Source organism: Boleophthalmus pectinirostris, unplaced genomic scaffold (assembly GCF_026225935.1).
Source record: "Boleophthalmus pectinirostris isolate CB_2022bp ecotype Guang Dong unplaced genomic scaffold, ASM2622593v1 HiC_scaffold_6, whole genome shotgun sequence".
Classification (NCBI taxonomy): domain Eukaryota; kingdom Metazoa; phylum Chordata; class Actinopteri; order Gobiiformes; family Gobiidae; genus Boleophthalmus; species Boleophthalmus pectinirostris.
Window position 1 is genome coordinate 37,301,302 of NW_026571447.1, and position 17,020 is coordinate 37,318,321.

General features: G+C 38.4%; 1 protein-coding gene across 1 annotated transcript in view; it reads right to left on the reverse strand.

Moving 5' to 3' along the window:
• Positions 1 to 2,327: 2,327 nt before the first annotated feature.
• tgfb2 (transforming growth factor, beta 2) overlaps positions 2,328 to 17,020 on the reverse strand; it is a 71,676-nt gene continuing 56,983 nt past the window's right edge. Inside the window, exons 4-8 of the mRNA XM_020923645.2 lie at positions 11,650 to 11,782; positions 10,842 to 10,952; positions 10,013 to 10,175; positions 7,335 to 7,488; positions 2,328 to 2,538 (exon numbers count right to left, since the gene is read on the reverse strand). Coding sequence (XP_020779304.1) covers positions 2,380 to 2,538; positions 7,335 to 7,488; positions 10,013 to 10,175; positions 10,842 to 10,952; positions 11,650 to 11,782 — 720 coding nt within the window. The 3' untranslated portion in view covers positions 2,328 to 2,379. The remainder of the gene's footprint in view (positions 2,539 to 7,334; positions 7,489 to 10,012; positions 10,176 to 10,841; positions 10,953 to 11,649; positions 11,783 to 17,020) is intronic.

Here is a 17,020-nt window from a genome sequence, read left to right on the forward strand (position 1 = left end):
ACGACGACCTAATCCAAATATTTAGTAGTAGTGAAAAGTTAAGGAACATTGAATTTTTCCATATCTATCGAGTGTTTTGTCGCTCTGGCAATTAGACGTCCATCTGGAATAAATTTAGTTTAAAAAAATAAATCAAAAATAATATAATATAAAGTACAACCTCCTTGTTCAGTAAATTTAACTCTTTCACACACTGGAATAAGAGAATTCCACCGATTAAAGCTACCATCTGTAATTAGACAGAAGAAGAAGACCAGAGAGAAAAGGTGAGTCTAAACAAGGGGGAGGGGTCAGGTGAGGGGAGGGGCAAACAGGTTTCACATCTGCCATCTACTGGTGAAAAAAAAAAAAAAAAAAAACAAAAAAAAAAAACTTGAGGACTGTCACTTTAAAGTTTTAAATCAAAGTAGTGTCCACATGAGATAAATGCATTTTTTACATCAGTTATATTAACAGATTTTCAAGTTGAAGTGGGACTAAACACCTAAACCCGCCCACATTTAAGGGCCAACATTATGATATTTTGTGTTTTATGTTATAATGTTGTTTCCTCATCATTGTTTCATTCACACATTCTGTCATTTCCAGACTTTTGAGCACCTGGATATAAGCCGCAACAATTAAAGTTAAAAAAATAAAATAAAAATTGTACATATACAGGCTGCACATGTGGTGTCCACGCTGTAACTTGACATATTTAAACAGAAATATTTTTTTATTTTTAATTAAATATCTGTACATGCTTTTTCCAAACAGTGCCTGTAACAGCAATAAAACGACAGGATTACGCCCTTAGAAAAGGATTATCAGAGTACGTCACTAGGCTCTACTGCGCATGTCTCCAGCAGAAAGAGTCTCTGTCCTTCTTGTATCATTTCAGCAGATTTCAGGCTCTCTGGGAGGCGGGGATAGGTGTATGGATCAGGTCTGAGTGGATGTTTGAGACCTTTCTTCTCGTCATTTACGTACTCACCTTGAACACATACGGGTCATAAACTCACTCACTAATGTTCATTTAGCATCAAAACTTATTTTATCACATGCCGATAAACTGCTTTAGTGCTGACAACATCATTAGCTTGTGTTGCAGCTTCATATTACCAGCACAGACAGCGGCGCTTTCTGCACTCAGGCTGCGGAGCATCCACTGTGCTGAATGAATGATGAACAAATAATCCGTCCGTATATTTGCCGCATCGTTGTATAAACTGCAGGGTTCAAAGTGTGAGAAAAAAGAAGCGGCTTATAGTCCGGAAATTACAATATTTAACACACAAACGCTGTATATTTATATATTTATACAATGAGTCCTTCTTTCAAACAGAAAACTGACCAACTTCAGCCCTGGAAATGCCAATCTCTACGTAAACATAGATGTTAACTTGAAAACTACCACTTCATCAACACAACATCACGAGGTGGAACTGAGCATTTTGAGCTTTAGAGATGCAGACAGACTAATAATAAAGAGTTACTCAAACATGTGTGAATGAAACAAAACACAGCTCCAGGTCTGTTTTTGACGAGGTAACAACATTATAACATGACTTAACGCTCACAAGAGTCAATTTTTCATATTATAGACCCTTTAAACATGTATTTAATATCAATATTTTTCGAGGATAGGTGAGAGTGAATACGCTACAAAAAGTGAAATGTGTGAAAATCTATAATATCTACGTTTGTCATTCTTACCACTTTTGAGGAAAAAAGACTGCAAATTGCTTATTACATCTCCCCAAATCTTCTGATTATAGAATATTTTGAAATAGTAACTTTAAATGTTGGTTTAAACATAAAAATTTATCAGCTATACTGAATTATAAGCCAATTTGACTAAAATTTGCAGAGTATATTGTTAGAAATTTGCTAAGATGCCAGGAGAAAGGAGAACAAAGAGGAGATTTAAAGACAGCTAAATCCCAGACTAGACTCGACAGTCTAGGGGCGCTGGTTTGGACATTTACTGTATAAGGACTTAAGAGTTAAATAAAATAATAAACAAGAAAAAGAGAGGACGAACATTGAGCGAGGACATTATGGGATGGATTTCACATAGACATATTTGTTCTTCCAGTGTTAGCCATGCTTCGGAGTCTGATGGGTCTGTGACAGGGACTTTTAACTTCAATAAAATAATAAAAATAAACAAAATGAACAACAAAACTGTACACAAGCTTCCCCAGACCAGATGTCCAAAATGCTTTCATGAAAACGTAAATGTAGGACGTAAACTACTGCAACAACAGTACCTTCGGGCATGACCAGGTTAGAGTGGAGATCTCGCCGTGAAAGACCAGGCTGGAGTCCAGATATAGTCCGGGGTTTAGTCCAGGTTCGGTTTAGTCCAGTTTTGGTAGAGTCCAGTTTGTGGCGGTCCTAGCTGCACTTGCAGGACTTGACTTTCATGTTGGAGAGTTGTTCGATCTTTGGCGTTTTTCCGATGTAGTAGAGGATGGTGAGGGGCTCCAGGTCCTGGGACACGCAGCACGGAGACGCGGACGCCTCGGGGTTTATCGTGTTGTACAAACCTAAAACCTGGAGATAAAAACAGAAGAGGAGGAGTTACTCTGACAGCAGAAGAAGAGAAGAAAGACTCACCTCCTATTTACATCAAAGCGTAACAGCGTAAGCACAGCAGCACAGCACAGGTTTGGCTTTCCATTTGAACTGGTCAGACAGTCTACAGCAGCAGAGTCATACGTGTGTCCAGCGGCCGCCATTACGCTATGTACTGATCAAATTAGGTTGGAGTTCTAATTTTGCACCGTCAACGGAACGTCTCCAGGCTTTTTAGCAGAGGAAAGACAGGAAATGGTCAAAATAAACGTCCTATGCCCTTTCAAAATACAATCGTCCCTCGCTATATCGCGGTTCATCTTTTGCCGTCTCTTTTAGTGTATTTTGCATGCTTTTTTTTTTACAGGGTATGAACGCGTATTGAGTATTACGGGCGGGGAGTAATTACATACAGGTGGATCAGGACTAAACCAGGTCTAAACCAGGTCTAAACCAGGACTAATCTTGGATTTAAGAGAGAGAACCCCGAGCAGTTTGTCCACAAAGCGCAATCGGGTAATTGCCACGTTTATCTCCGTGAGGTGCGGAGCTCTGCTTCCGTCCTTTCTCCTGCGGTCACCTCCGAGCCTGTCCCGACAGCGAGTCCTGTTTCAGTTCTGGTTTAGTCCTGGTTTACTCTTGGCTTACTCCTGTTTTAGTCCTATTTCAGTCCTGGAATCAGTCCTAGGTTCAGTCCGTGGAGTAGGCAGCGCAAAAGTTTGGTATAATCTCGGGTTAACAGGCGGGTGCGGTGCTGTACTGCGCGGGTGCAGGACTCTGCGCTGTAGGGCTCCATTATGGAATAAATTAATCTCAGGTTCATTACATAAAGAAGGAGGAAAATAACAAAAAAGACGACAGCAGCAATAAGTTTTAAGAAAGATGCAAAAAGGGTTGCAACAGTCCTGTCTTAAAAAAGTGTATAAAGTTTGTGGTGAGTAGTGTTACAGCCTTAAAACAGATATAATAAATGTAAAATATAAAGTTGAATACTTCACGGATTTCACCTATCGTGGGTTATTTTTAGAACATAACCCCCACAATAAACGAGGGACCACTGTACGTTCTCTAAAACCACGACAGTAGCATAAATACCGAGCGTCGCATCAGGAGCTCAGGGAATGACTCGTGATGGACTACGGAAAGTTTACAGCCATGTAACTGATAAATATAAAACACTTTACGACGTCAGACAGTGACTTTACAAAAACAAATTCTGAAGGAAAAGGCACGTGGAGCAGACGAACAAAGTGAAATGGTGAGGAGCTTCATTAATGCAGCACCGCAGATAAAACTCGTTATCACTAGGGGTGTGCAAAAATATCGGAATATCGATATATCATATCGTTTAATGTGATGATACAGTATCGATATCGTAGGCTACTGTATAGATATTTCACCAAGAGTATTTTTAGGTGTGTTTTACAAAATTATTTTGTTACAGAGCTACAGTTTTGTTGCTTGTGGAGTGAAAGGAAACTCATTTATGTAACACATTTGACATTTTTACTATTTTGAGGATTAAAATGTTTGTGTTTCAGATTAACTTTGCAGAAAAACTGGTTTAACAAAGACTTTAGTATCACAGCCATGATTACCTTTATTTTTTTTATTGAACCGTATCGAATCGATTTGAAATATATCATATCGAATCGAAAGTGCGCTGTATCGAGGTATGTATCGTATCGTGGCCTGTGTATCGAGGTATGTATCGTATCGGCAACTTCTTAATGATACCCAGCCCTAGTTATCACTGTAAAATTTGTAAAGCGTCATCTCTCTTGTTGTTAACTATTGTTTTGTGATTTAAAACATAATTCATCCAATCAATAATGAATACATAAATAATGTGAAAAGTTTAGTGTTTAAATGTGAGAATACACAGAGGCTGTTCTGCTGCCTCTGGTGTAAATTGAAGCTTTTAAAAGTTCACGCCTATGCAGCTCTGATACGTTATGTGCTGCGGACGCTCCTGGTGTAAATTCTGAGTTAGAATTGTAGAGTTTTCAGCTTGTCCAAGAAAGGGTGGAAGCAAAAGGAGACCAACTGGAGTCTTAAGCAGGAGAAGTTCATTTACCATCAATAATACGGCCCAGGGAGGGACTTGAAAGTCAACAGAGTGTGTTTTCAAAAGTGAACAGAGTGTGATCTTTGAGTGTTTAAGCCCCTTGACTCTGTTTCCAAAGGAGGAGGTTTGTAAAGCAAGTGTGGTGAGACTATGAAGACCAGTAGGCACCGGTTAGTCAGAAATATGCCACAATTTAGACAATGGTGCCAGTGGTGTGCCAAGGAAACATCATGGTGTAAATATAGCTTTTGTGAGTCAATGTTAAACTGAGATGTACATGGAGGATAAATTACTTAAATTCTCTTACGAGGGTGAGTTGTTGTACAGTTGTAGGGAGTATTATCTGTTACATCAGGGGAGTCAAACTCAAATTCACAGAGGCCAAAATTAAAAACTGGGACTAAGTTGTGGGCCAAACTAAATATTTATTGAAAAATTTCAACAACATCTGCATGTTTTCTCTTCTTTTGAGATATGTAATGTTAAACCTTTTCTTATTAAAATAAATGTTTAATAATAGTTTTGCTTAAATACTGAATCCAGAACAAGCAGAATATAAAATAATAACACAATTTTAAATAAATAATGTCTCTATAGTCGATCTGTAGCCGGCGGGCAGCTCTAATACAGATTTGATATGATCTCACGGACCAAATATAATTGTATCACGGGCCAGTCTAACATGTCTGTGTAAAAGTGAGTTCTTGTACATCTGTATGGAGTATGGCATGAATGTAGTCCTGTATCTCTCACTGTTTGGTATAAAATTTTGGTTAGGTTGTGTATAAAATCTTAAGAGTGATGTATCCCATTCTTTTCCATTTATCTGAGCAAAATGTATATTATATAATAGTGCAGATATATTGTATATTGTACTCTTTTGGTCCTAAATAGAAATGTTTTTATTGTCTGATATTCAGGTTGTTGTTGTAACTTTTAGTGTCACAGCAAAACTCTGCACTCACAATAAACAAATAGTGCACAACAAAAAAGAACATCCAACACATTCCATTCACATTCATTCATTCTTGCCTTCAATTTGGTATTTCACTGTTGGAGCTGAAAACAAATGAAAACACTCAAAATGGCAGCTGCATCAGAGATTTTGTGACAAGTGCACAACTGTTTTTGAAGGACAGAACCACAGCAGCTGACATGTTTTGGCACGATGTTGAATTTGGAAATAATCTGGCATCCTGTGGTGGACAAAACAGAAACACAGCAGCACAGTCCTGGGATTGAATGACCAACACACCAATACCAACGTGGCAGCACCAGACTGAATTTCTCCATTTTTCAGAGGGATAAAGTGCCAAGAGTCACCTCAGCGCATTGAAGGCCAGGAGAAACCGGTCTGGTGCTGGACAGGCTGACAGATGGGGCTGAATGATTTGGAAAATACATCTAATTGTGGGTTTTCAGATAGACATTAAGGTCGATTGAGGTTAGATTTGAGATTCATGTTTTATTACTACGACCGTTTTAAACACGACCAGAAGAATTGACAAGACGACTGAAATCTGAACTGACAAACTAACACAAGAATCACATTTCAGAACATGTTTGTACAGATCTAAACTACAGTTAGCAGCTTTTATACACAATAAGACCCCACGGACACAAAGGAAAAGATCTTATACACAGAGACATAAGATCCAAAGTACCGGGTTATCAGCTTTAATGCAGAATAAAACAGGAGATTTTGTTTTTTGTGTAGGAAATTATAGAACTGGGCCCAGTCAAGCAGAAGTAAACAACAAGGCCAAAAATTCAAGTTAATGCATCTGATATAAAAATTTATTGAACAGATACATATGTACTCTAGTTTATGAAACTGTTGACCTTTTTTCTGTACCATTTTTGGTTCTAAAGTTACATACGTTTTAAACAGACCATGTATGAAACATGGAACAAAAATTATTTCCCAAATTTCAAAGACCTGCAAATCATGTAAATAAATTGATGTATTTCATCATATCTTGTGTTATTCCATCTTTGAACTGTTGATGAAGGTACATGATTTTTTAAAAATGTATTTAAAATTTGCTTGGAAGGACTGACATATTTTATAGAAATAGTTTCCTTTAATTTTGAAGTAATATTAAAGTATTCGGAAGAAAAAAGCGACAAATTATGCAAAGTCTTGCACCTTCTACTTGTTTGAACAATTTTCCCTCCGTTACTTTTCCCTCCGTTACCATGACCTTTCGTAATAAAAAATATCATGACTCAAAAAGTAAGAGGTTTTTCAGCCTAATCTTGTACCATATGGTAGAAAACAATATGAAGCAAATATTCAAACCAGTTTGTTAAGGATATGTAAGTGAGAACCAAGAGTTATCACTGTTTGGATTTATTGCCCAAAACGTGCTGCATATTTCATTCCCTCCGTTACCGACATGAGTTTTTAAATTTTTTGTCAACAACTTGAAAGAATATCACAGGTTTAACTTGACCCTGTTGGAGTGTAACTCTTTCCTACATTCTGATACTTTACTTATTTCAATAGTTCCTCTAGTTTCTGAATAAGAGACATTTGAATGTCAAAAATCTGCCCCTGTTTCCCTCCGTTACCACTTAACCGGACCCAACTTAAAAAACTGCAACCTTTGTAATTTGCTAATTGTGTGTATTCAAATTGCGTTTTCGATTTGATTTTACTGGACAGGCGCTGACAGATGCTGATGGGTTTTATGCTCGTACTTACTTTGCTGTGCTGCGTGTCGGCGCTCCACAGATACGGACAGGCTCCGGCGCAGAAGTTTGCCTCGTAGCCCTTTGGCTCGTGGATCCACCTCCAGCCCAGGTCCTTCTTGAAGTCGATGTAGAGCGAGCGCAGGCAGCAGTTGTCCTGGACGTTCCTACAACACAAATAAAACCTGCAAAACTCTGGGGGGCAGGAGTGCTACATGGATATACAGAAAATGTGCAGAATTGTCCTTTCCATTCAGTTCCATATCCAGTTTCCAGGACTCAATGGAGGGTTAGATTTATTCCCCTTCCTTTAAAACTACAAGCTTTAAATGTGCAATCATTTCCTTTTTACATCTTTGTCTCCATGAAACTGTTTAAGACCTGCCCTCTAATATATTATACAAATTATATATGTTGTATCTGTAGCACTTTTGAATTTTTGGATTATATATATTTTTATTCGTATCTTTCTAAGTATTGGTTTTTGGGAATTGTACTATTTATATCTTGTATTATATCTTATCTTAAATATTTTGTAACTAAAATCTGTTCAGTCTACATGTCCCATCATTTCGAGTTTGCCCTGATAAAACCGAAGGGCCGAAACATGTTGGTGTGATTTTAACTTTATCTGCCATGTGGTATTAAAGGCTTTTAATTATTTTGTACTTTTTGAGTACATCGTTTTTTTCTACTTTGTATACATTTGTTTGGTCACACACTAGAACATCAGCCATGTTAAAGGTTGTATGGAGGATTTTTTTTTTTGTTTTAAATTGTCAATGAAAGTTTAATATACCATTACAGAGATGCAGCAGCTTTGTAATTATAATGACTAAAAAAAAAAAAAGAATGAAAATCTATCAACTGTGGATGTACTGAGACCAGATAAACATCAGCTAATAGACAACGAGGCTCCCTCTTTATCTATTGGCTGTTAGGTTGTCAATCAAACTCCCTGCATTTCTAGTGTAACTGATTCTCCGGCGTGCAGGGATTATGCGGTTTACGGAGCGGTTCTTAGAGGCTTTTTCAAACTGTAGCTCTCACGCAGTTATTAGCACAAAGTTTGTTGCGATGGCGGACGAGAATCCACGACCAGTTCGCCGCAAAAGAAAGTCTGTTTTTGAGGTCGCTGAAAGAAGAAGAGAAGGGGAAAAGGAGCGAAGCCAAACTGAGGTGATTCTTGGAGATTCCTTCCAGCGATGGCGCGAATGAAGCAGACGAAGGGTCTAAAAACTGACATGTCGGTCTCCAAATTATTTCTAGACAGGTCACTTCAACAGTAATTCTGAACACGCACTGGCTGTAAACAAACGTGATTTCTAGAGTATGGAGGAGGGAGGAGGTGTTTCTACTGAGGGAGCTGTGGAGGAGGAAGGTGGTGTCACGTTTGCACAACATTTGAAAAAGGACTGTCGCTGTATTTCTCTTTCCTTAAAAAATCCTCCATACAACCTTTAATGCACGATAAGTTCTGAATATTCATCTTGTTTTCTCAGTAAAATGAATTAGTTCTTCTTTACCAAAGAAATTATTTATCTCTCAGTCATGTTTAGACGCTTACATTCTTAGGTAGGCAATGTCTTTGTGCTTCTATCAAAACGTGCCAAGTCGAGGTCTGCGCGGGACAGAATTTTCAGTCCCACTCCCGCCAACACCTAGCGCCACCACTCAATTTCATTTCTCTCCAGCAACTAGGTCAGGAATCAGAATACACTAGATGGTTCGCAAAAGCCCCGAAAGTGCAGCCAATCAGCAAAGAGTCATATATTCAGTGTGTTGTCAAAGATTCCGGAGATCGAGGATTTAAAGCCAGAATAAAGAGAATGTTTGGTGAATTTCATCAAGGGGAAAGACGTTATTGTCCTTCTTCCTACGGATTTGGGAAAAGATTAATATACCAGTTAGTAAATGATAAAAAGTAATCTAAGGCTGCGAGGTCAGACGGTTTCCACGAAGTGAAACGAAGTAAAACCGGCTGATGAATCAGACTAGCCAACACCTGCAGAGAATTATAATTTTCAATCCCGCTCCCGCCAGCATCTACGATATTTTGTCCCGCTCCCGTCCGCAAATCCCGTAATAAAGCTGTTCGCTTTCTTCAGCTCTTCTTAAACTCTATGAAACACGGAGAAGCAGAAAGGAATTGTCTAAAATGTGCACGAGATTAGACCACATCTGCAAATTTAGGCTGCTTAAAATGTTTTTACTAATGCCAAATAAAATACCTAGTACAAATTATGCATGATAGTCATAGATTAATCATTTGTATGTTTTCTTCATTTGTACTTCTTTTACTACAGTTTATCATCCCACCCGCCTGCTCCGGCATGGCGTCGGTTGCAGAGCTCTAGTGCCAAGTAAATGAATCACCTCATACTTAATCAGATCAATATAATGATGACTAACTTGTATAAGAAAATGAGACCTGCTAACAAGAACAGTCTGCTTGGTCCTAATTTTTATCTTTTGAACTTCATGGGTGGCCACATGAGGGAATCTGAGGGACACTTAAACATGGTCCAAGGCTAATTTTATCATCATAGAGTTCAGAGCACTAATCAGGGCTTATGCAGAGCACGTCCAGTATGGAATTGCACTGCCAACCTGTGGGTCTGACCGCTAAATCAGTGATGTTTATGTTAAGAGCGGGACTGGATCAGAGGGAGAGCATTCAGGGGGTGGTACCTGGAGCAGTAGGCTGCGTCCAGCGCCCTCTTGGCCCTGTAGGGTTTGTGCTGCGTCTGGGACTCCAGTCTGTAGGAGGGCAGCAGCATCAGGAGCAGGTGAGGGGCCCGGGTGCTGTGTCTGCGCTTCTTAAACATTTTCAGGTCAAAACTGTCGTCGATACCTGAAGAAAAACACTGTTAAAAGTCAAACAGGTATTTACAGGGGGAGGGCTGCTCTAGATGGATATATACAAATATTTATGTATATTATTAATTAACTTTTTTTTTTGTTACCAAATGTTTATTGTTTTTTTAATATAACAAAAACAATACAAACCAACACAACACAACAGGTCCAGGACAAAATTAATTAAATGAAAGACTAGTGCTCATCTAAATCTACCACATCAAACCTAGACAAACCCAAAACAACAATATCACTTAGCCGCTCAATGGTCTAATATATACCTCATAACAAGGAGGTTTTAAGATCAGATATTGTTTGGTTTCAAAATTGAATAGTTTTTTCTTTTGCAATTAATTTACTTTTTTATTGTAAATCACAATATTGATCAATCACATTAAATACAGAGCAGGGGGCGGGGGTAGGGGATTGGTGAAAACTGAAAATGTCTGAGCACTCAAGTCTCAAATACAGGGCAATACAGGGTTACTAAAACACAACTTCTGAGCTAACTAATGGTGAGAGAGCACGGTTATAACATGATTAAAGCTCATAGAAGTAGATTATAGATTAAATTGTACTCATAGGGGTACAATTTTAGTTTGAATCCTTACACTGAGACACATAAACAGAATCTAAACTTGTGAGTATAAAGCTGACAGACCTGCGAAGCGCGCCTCCAGCTCCTCACTCTTGTTGGGGATGATGAGGTTGTTGGAGGGGACGAAGGTGCAGCAGGGACAGTGCAGGCTCAGCTTAAACCCACTGTTCCTGTCTGCACACAACAACAGTATTACTCACACATGAACAATACAGGTCTAGAATGTCGATGCAAAAGTTTAAACACTGGGTTTACTACCACATATAACACAGAGTCAGTCAGACTTGAGGCCCTGTATATAATTCTTTGATGCCCTTTGACATCAGTTGTTTAAACTGCACTGGCAGAAAAGTCTTTTACATGTTTTTATAGTAATTTGCTCTCAAAGTTATGGGATCTAGGAGTAAAATTCTCACAGTTTTTTGTGGTGAATGTGGCAGTATGTATGCCAGGTGACAGGTGAAGTAGATTGCAAATGTAAAGCCTGGACAGGTGCAGTATTTATTTTATTTATTTACTTGACATTGCACAATAAATGCATTGCACAGACCAGATTCAGCTACAAACTTATTAAAATGTGTAGTTCAGGGCAGAGGCAAAGAGACCGCAAGTAACTGCAGGTAAAAGGCTCGTGTAACAGTTAAAATACTGCTAAAAAAACAAAAAGTATATTACATGTTATAAATGTAAAGTCTTGACAGGTGCAGTAGATCACAAAGACTACATTCTGACAGGTGCAGTAAAGGTGTGTCTGAGATTTAAAGGTGTGTCTGAGATGGTTGCAATACCTGAATTCAATAAATCAATAGAGTATTTATGTATCATTTATCTGTCATTTATCTATCTATCTATCTAAAGTGGGCAGACACACCTCTGTGATTGAGCCACTCGCTGACCACCTCGGTGACGTCGAAGGAAAGCCACTCCCCCTCGGTCTGCGTGCGCACCACTCTGCTGTCGATGTACCTCTGTGTGGGAGACGCCAGCGCTTTGTGTGACAGGACCTGAACACACAACAGACACACTTTAACACACATAAAAACAAATACAAGTACACGGACATTTTTAATATCGTTGGAATTCTATGACGGTAGTGGTCAGTAGGTTTGCAGTGTCTTGCTCACAGACACAACACAAGCTCCTGAAAAGTTCCTGTTCATTTGCCAAGTCTAGAATTCAGATATAAGATCATATGGGAATATAAAAGAAAAGTACTACAATTTAATGCTGAAAATCACATTTTATTGTCTAATGAAAGAGTGTTTTTATCTGATAAGACAATCAGTTTTAGGGACGCAACACCACAGTTCTCCACAGGTCACGATGTCGATTAAATTTCAATACGTTTTAAGACGCAAACACTATGATGTTAATGAAACATCCATTACATACAATACAATACAGTACAACTCCTGTAAAGCTGTAGTTTATAGTTTAGTTCGTTTACAGCTCAGAATTTTTATTAACTGAGAATAAGAACAGAGCTTTCTCATGCTATATTATATTTTATAATACAGCCAGTCTACTCTTCATATAAACTGTAGGGGAGTGACACTATCAAACTTTTCGTTCTTTGATGATGATTTGATGATGTATTTTCTTTTCCTCCTGAGTTTGTCTCTGCTCTCGCTGCATTCACACAGACTCTTGTGTCGACGCTGCTCTGCCTCGTCTTCATCCTCTTTCTGAACACTCAAACCATGTTATATTTTTCTGAGAAAAACTTATGAGACAGAGTCTAAGTAAAGCCAAAACTGATTCTAGAGTATTTAAAAGGTCATATCTTTGTCTTTGAGTATGGAGGTTGAAATTTTAGTATTGTGACACCAATAATCAAAAGCCATGTACAGTGGAACTCATTGTTTCTAAAGACTGGGTCACAAGAGATTTTTTTTGGGTCACAAGAGATTTTTTTTGGGTCGCCTTGTAACGATCTGCATGAAGGTCTGCGATATACAGTTCTGCCTATACACCCGATCTGCTGCTGCGCTCTCCTCCTTCACCCGCTACAAAACGGGCTACAAAAACACACACAGGTCCACCTATGTCATTAGAAATGTTGAAATGTTAAGACATGTTTTGTATAATTTCTAATCTTTTTCAAATTATTTTATTGACTATTTTGTTCCAGTATTGCTGGTTCAGTTGAATGTTGAAAAGAAAAAGAAATGTTCTACATTAAATGTCCAAAGAGGCGATTTATGGATCCTTTTATTGCGGCTTCAGTGACTGTTTTTCATTGTTTAAAACTTGAGTAACACTAATTGTTCAGAGACACGATCACTCAGTCAACAATAAAATATCCTCATTAATGTTCAATAATGATCAAATCCACCTTTGTTTTGTGATTCATGACTAATGTCTATTGACTTGGTTCGCGAAGGTTTGTGACTTTTAAAATATGGGTCCCTAGAAAAAAAAAAGTAAAGGAAACACTGGTGTAACTTAGTGAAAGACGAGGGACTCTGTAATTCCAGCCCTTCGAGAGCCTTTGTATCTAGAGGTGATTTTCACAGCCTCTAAAAACTATGATTTTTTTGAGTGTTTAAAAAAAAGCCTCCATCCCTCATCCCTCTACCCACCCGGAGCCTGCGGCCTAAACATTGTGCTGTAGATCCAGATGAGGTGCTAATTCTCCGTACCGGGTCGTCCCGTCTGCGCACATACGGTTCAGCGTTGGCCGTTAGCATGTCGCGGTGAGTGCTTTACAGGCTGTTTATGCTAACTGTCAAACGCAGTACGCCGGGCCGAGTGGTACTACAAACAATGTCTCAACACAGTAGTGCACAGTAATCGCAGTACATGAGTGCAGGGACCACACAGGAGCTGCTCACGAAAGAAGAACTTGGTGACTCAGAGGAAAATCCAGTTAAAAGCAACTTAAACGCAGAATATTTTTTTATTTGAGGGCTTAAATACATTTTTTTCTCCATTATTTTTTGCTTTCTATGCATTTCTTGAAAGCACATGTACACTCCACAACAGTGTGAAATCTGTCTCATAATCCAAGCCGACCTAATCGACCCGTTGAGATGTGATTAAGAAAAACTGTCCCCTGTGATTCAGTAAGGTGTGGTTATGATTCCCAGGCCGGGTCTTTCTGTGTTTACATGTTCTCCCTGTGTCTGAGCAGGTTTCCCCAGGGTCAAGGATTTCTCATTGCCCTTAATCCAGAAAACTCACTTCTTCAGTATTTATGAAGGTGTGAGTCTGGTCACCCTTGAATCTCTCCATTTTTGAGTTTGATTTTAATTCCAATTTTATTTTTTCCACAATTTTAGACTATAAATTATAATCCCACAATAGGCAAATACTTTTATGTATGCAATATGTGAAAACTGAAAAAAACATGGACTCCCGTAAAAGCTGGGTAAACTTGTATAATATGGGGTTCATCACCACAGTGTGATTAATGTAAAGGCTTGACAGACTCAGTTTTTGGTCAGTATCATCGTAACATCTCTGGAGCGTTGAAGTTTGATGATAACTGGGCGTGCGTCTCTAGACACTCCAAAGCCCTGGTGGGGGCTGTCAGTTGGTACTGAGGTGACCCGTAGCTTTAGCAGCTTGGGTATAAATCCATCAAAAAACATGATCGGATCTTTTCCGTCTGTAGCCTCTTTTAGATTGAGTAGTCTTATTTTAGGTTGCCCCACCAGGTCTAATACCTTGTCCATTAGCTCATTCAAAGGCCTTTTTATCGGTGTGATGTCATCTTCAATCCCGGAGATGCATAGCCAGGCTGGCGCCACCTAATGCCTCTGCTCAATTTAATTTCTCTCCAGCAACTAGGTCAGGAATCAAAATACAATAGATGGTTCGCAAAAATACCAGAAGTGTGAGTTCAGGCACCAGTCAATCAGCGAAGAGCCAGATATTCAGTGTTGGCAACAATTCCCAAGATCGAGGATTTAAAGCCGGAACAAAGAGAATGTTTGGTGAATTTTATCAAGGGGAAAGATGTTATTGTCCTTCTTCTTACGGGATTTGGGAAAAGCTTAATATATCATTTAGCCCCGTTAGCGGCGCATTACATACATCACGACCAAATAACAGCGATTGGTTAAATAAAAAAAGTACCCTACTATCGTTGAGCGAACGAATCCTAACACTGCGAGGTCAGACGGTTTGTACGAAATGAAACGAAGTGAAACCGGCTGATGAATCAGGCTAGGAGATGCGTGTTTCGGACTCGGTCTGTCATGCATTTAGTGAGTTATAGCAACGACTTCATTAATGTGCCATATTAGGTCGTCTATCTTACAGTTCAGCTTAGACTCAAAGTCATCAAACGATTCTTTCATGGCCTTTTGAATGTTTCCTTCCTCGGCCACTGCTGTAGAAATACTTTTTTAGTAATGTCTCAGTTGAAATGTTTGGAACATTTCCAGAGTTTGATTTGGCAGAGGAGCTAGTGTGAGCATCTCTGTTAGTGTTTGTAGCATGACCAACGCCGGTCTGTGCCATCTTCTGTTATTTCACAATCCGTTCATGTTTGTTTTGTTTTTGGCATCTCAGAGTCTTTTGATTCCAGGTGAGTGCAAGGCGAGTGCAAGTCAGTGCAAACAAAGTAGTACGATATGCAATATGAAAAATAATATGAAAAACAAAAGGAACTGAAAAACATTGTGGATTTCTGCAGAATCAAAGAGCAAAAGTACTAAACTAAATCTTGAGTGACCAGTGATCTCCTTCATTTCACAGCAAAAACTGAAGGGTTAAAATTTCAGGGTAAAATATTTCAGAGTTGTTTTTAAAACGTGTTATTTTAACTATTTGAAAGTTAAATGGGAGTTTGAGTTGGGGTTATTTGCCAGAGTTGATATGGTTGAAGTTAACTGAACTTCCCTTAGAGTTAATTTGGCTCGTCCCACCCACCACTTCAAACCCCCGCGAGAGAAAACCAGTCTGAACCAGTTTCATCTTAAATAAACTAAAGTAAAGTGTATAAATAAAATGCCTTTGTGTGTTGTTTAGCTAAATCAAGATCAAGAACACCCTACAAAGTGTTATCTGTTTACTCTCAAAACATTAATATAACTCTTGATTTCGGGGTTAAACAGGAACTTTGGTCCAGTGTTACTTCATTAACATTTCCAAAAATGTTAAATTAACTGTAGAACAGATTGTACTTATATAAACCCTGAGAAAACTAAAACTGACTCTGTGAAAGTCATTTTTAACACTCATACAGATAGACATGATTTATATATATATTTAAAAAAAAGAGTAAACATTATATAACAATGATATGGATGATATGGACAAATGGAAAAGTAATAACAGAACAAACTGAAAAATAAACCAAACTAAAAACATAAACAAGAAGTTTCTGAGATATGAAAACAAAGAGGATTTAAATGAACTGAAAGATGTTAAAGTTCTTAAGGCTGTGGGTCATCTGTTCCAGTCTGACGGGGCTTTGTACTGAAATGATCTGTGTCCAGCTTCTTTGCAGATTCGGGGAACAGAAAAAGTGAAAACAGTGGGCGCTTCTGACTGAAAATGACGATCATTTTGGACTTCAAAAAGATTTCCCTCATTTACCACATATTCACTTTATTTCCTTAATGACCTCTGCAGTAAATAAGTTCTATCTGGACCACAAAACCGTTTAAAAGCCTCACAGAGAATCGGTGCAGTGTTGACTTACTGGTAGGGGTGTCAAATTATCGAGTTAATTGCGATTAATTAATTACAGTCATATTTAGCGCGTTATGTTTTTTAATCGCGTTAATCTTATTTTTAATCTCTAACTTTACTGTTTCTGTATGTGAGTTGCTTTATTATAAAATCTGTTTTTATGTTGTGTTTTTTATGTTTATGTTTTATGTTGGGACAACAACACATCGCTCCTGCAAAGAATTGTAATTTTCATTCCCGTTCTCGCCCACATCTGCGATAAACCTGCACACGTCTGATCTCTGAAAACATCGAGACACAAACACAGAACAGACTCACCTTCAGCATCAACATCCCTCTGTCACAGAAAGAACATCTATATTCCACTGAGTCGTGTCCTTTAGTCCTCTTTTTTTTTATCCTTTTTTTTTTCTTTTCTCCTCTTAGTTTATGCAAATTAGCCATGCGGTTTTAAGATTTGTTTCTGTGAGACTTGCGCAAAGCTGAATTAAACACATTATAATGTCAAACGGGCTGATGTGGCTCTAGAGTGGTTATGGTTTATATGTTGTAAAGTTGAGTTTATTTATGCAGATTAGTAACAGTAATAACAATGATGC